This window comes from Acyrthosiphon pisum, unplaced genomic scaffold (genome assembly GCF_005508785.2).
Source record: "Acyrthosiphon pisum isolate AL4f unplaced genomic scaffold, pea_aphid_22Mar2018_4r6ur Scaffold_67;HRSCAF=410, whole genome shotgun sequence".
NCBI lineage: Eukaryota > Metazoa > Arthropoda > Insecta > Hemiptera > Aphididae > Acyrthosiphon > Acyrthosiphon pisum.
In genome coordinates, this window is record NW_021776595.1 from 39866 (window position 1) to 41508 (window position 1643).

At 25.1% G+C, this 1643-nt stretch overlaps 1 protein-coding gene across 1 annotated transcript in view; it reads right to left on the reverse strand.

The window, feature by feature from the left end:
* Positions 1-435: 435 nt before the first annotated feature.
* LOC115035070 (death-associated inhibitor of apoptosis 1-like) overlaps positions 436-1643 on the reverse strand; it is a gene marked incomplete at its 3' end in the record, with an annotated part of 5342 nt that continues 4134 nt past the window's right edge. The window contains exon 2 of the mRNA XM_029492718.1: positions 436-680. Coding sequence (XP_029348578.1) covers positions 436-680 — 245 coding nt within the window. The remainder of the gene's footprint in view (positions 681-1643) is intronic.

Here is a 1643-nt window from a genome sequence, read left to right on the forward strand (position 1 = left end):
AACGTAGAATACTTATTTATGTATAATATGCCTATATTATTTCTAATGAAAAGTATTTAACTTTATTATTATTATTATTATTATAAATATTTAATATACCTACTAATATTTAAAAAAATACTAATACGTAAGACGTAACGTATAAGAATTATTGATGTATATTACATTTATATATATTCATTTAGAAGGATACCAAGTCAAATAATATAGCATTTAAATTGTTTGATATATTTTTTATATTTATTCAATACAATATACATATTATATAGTTTATTACGGTGTAATGTACATATAGGTGTCATATTATTATAGTATTGTTTGTCAGTCAATAGTATCATATGATTCAGATTTACAGCTAATAACTCGATTATTATTGATAAATTCATTTTTAACATTTTCAATAAATTGTACGCCTTTATATAATAATACAAATACGCATTTAGGGTTATGCAAGGCGTGTTGACTCCATGGTTCATCATTTTTTTCCCATTTTCCCAACAATAACCCGCAGTAGTAACATTGAACCAAATCATCCGTACCAGTGTAAGTGAATCCACATTGAGCCAATGAATATTTATCTTGGTATGATTGTGGTGAACGTGAATCATATGTTTTCAACCTTGATAAAAAGCTTGAATACATAGGATATTGTGGATCTGAGTTCTCTTCCACCGAATGCACTAGTGATTGAAAATCGATGGAATATTTAAATAAATTCATATTTATAGTACTTATAATAGGTAAAATAATTATATTAAAAACGCTAATAATGTCCAGTAGCGATTTATGAGCTTACGGACAACTGACAAGACACTCCTAACCTGAGTGATGGTCTAACAGTAACTGGTTATATTACATGATTATAGGTCATACGATGAAGCTATCACAGAATAATAATAATAATAATACAAATTATAATATCTAAATTGTAGACTGTGATACAAAATTAATATAATAGTAATAATAATATTATTATTATTATTATTATTATTATTATAGTGTTTAGATGAAAATATAATATAAGTAAAACGATTTTACTAAGTTTTCTATAAAATATCCTTGTAGAATATTTTTTCTAGAAAATATTATAACATGTATAAATAATATATTAATAAATCCGTAAATAAATATTAAAATAGAATTTATATAAAACTAACTTATACCGCTATGAATATTAGATAAAACCATCAACTATGATAATTATTAAACAGCTCACATATCAGTATACATCAGTAAAAATATATGTTAACCGCGGATCGTTGGTGTGTTGTAGTTGTTTAACGTTCGAAATTTGTGTATTTCTTATACAGTTATACGTGTAATTTTAAATCGTTTTAAAGTTAAATTCCATAGAATTATTATTATTATCATTATCATTATTTTAGTGAAGGCCCAACAATCGTTGATATCTATTAAATAAAATCCCCTTATTCGTAATGTGTAAAAATCGTCTCACAAACGAGCGTATTCAGTTATCTCTTTATTACTCAACCATAGGACATAACCCACAAAAACATCCGCAGACGCTCACATACCTAAACATAATATTGTATTATATTTTATTTATTCATTCTTGTATGCGTGTTTATATTAAATTACTGTGTTAGAAAACCGTCACGTAATACTTTCCTTCTAATTTAGTG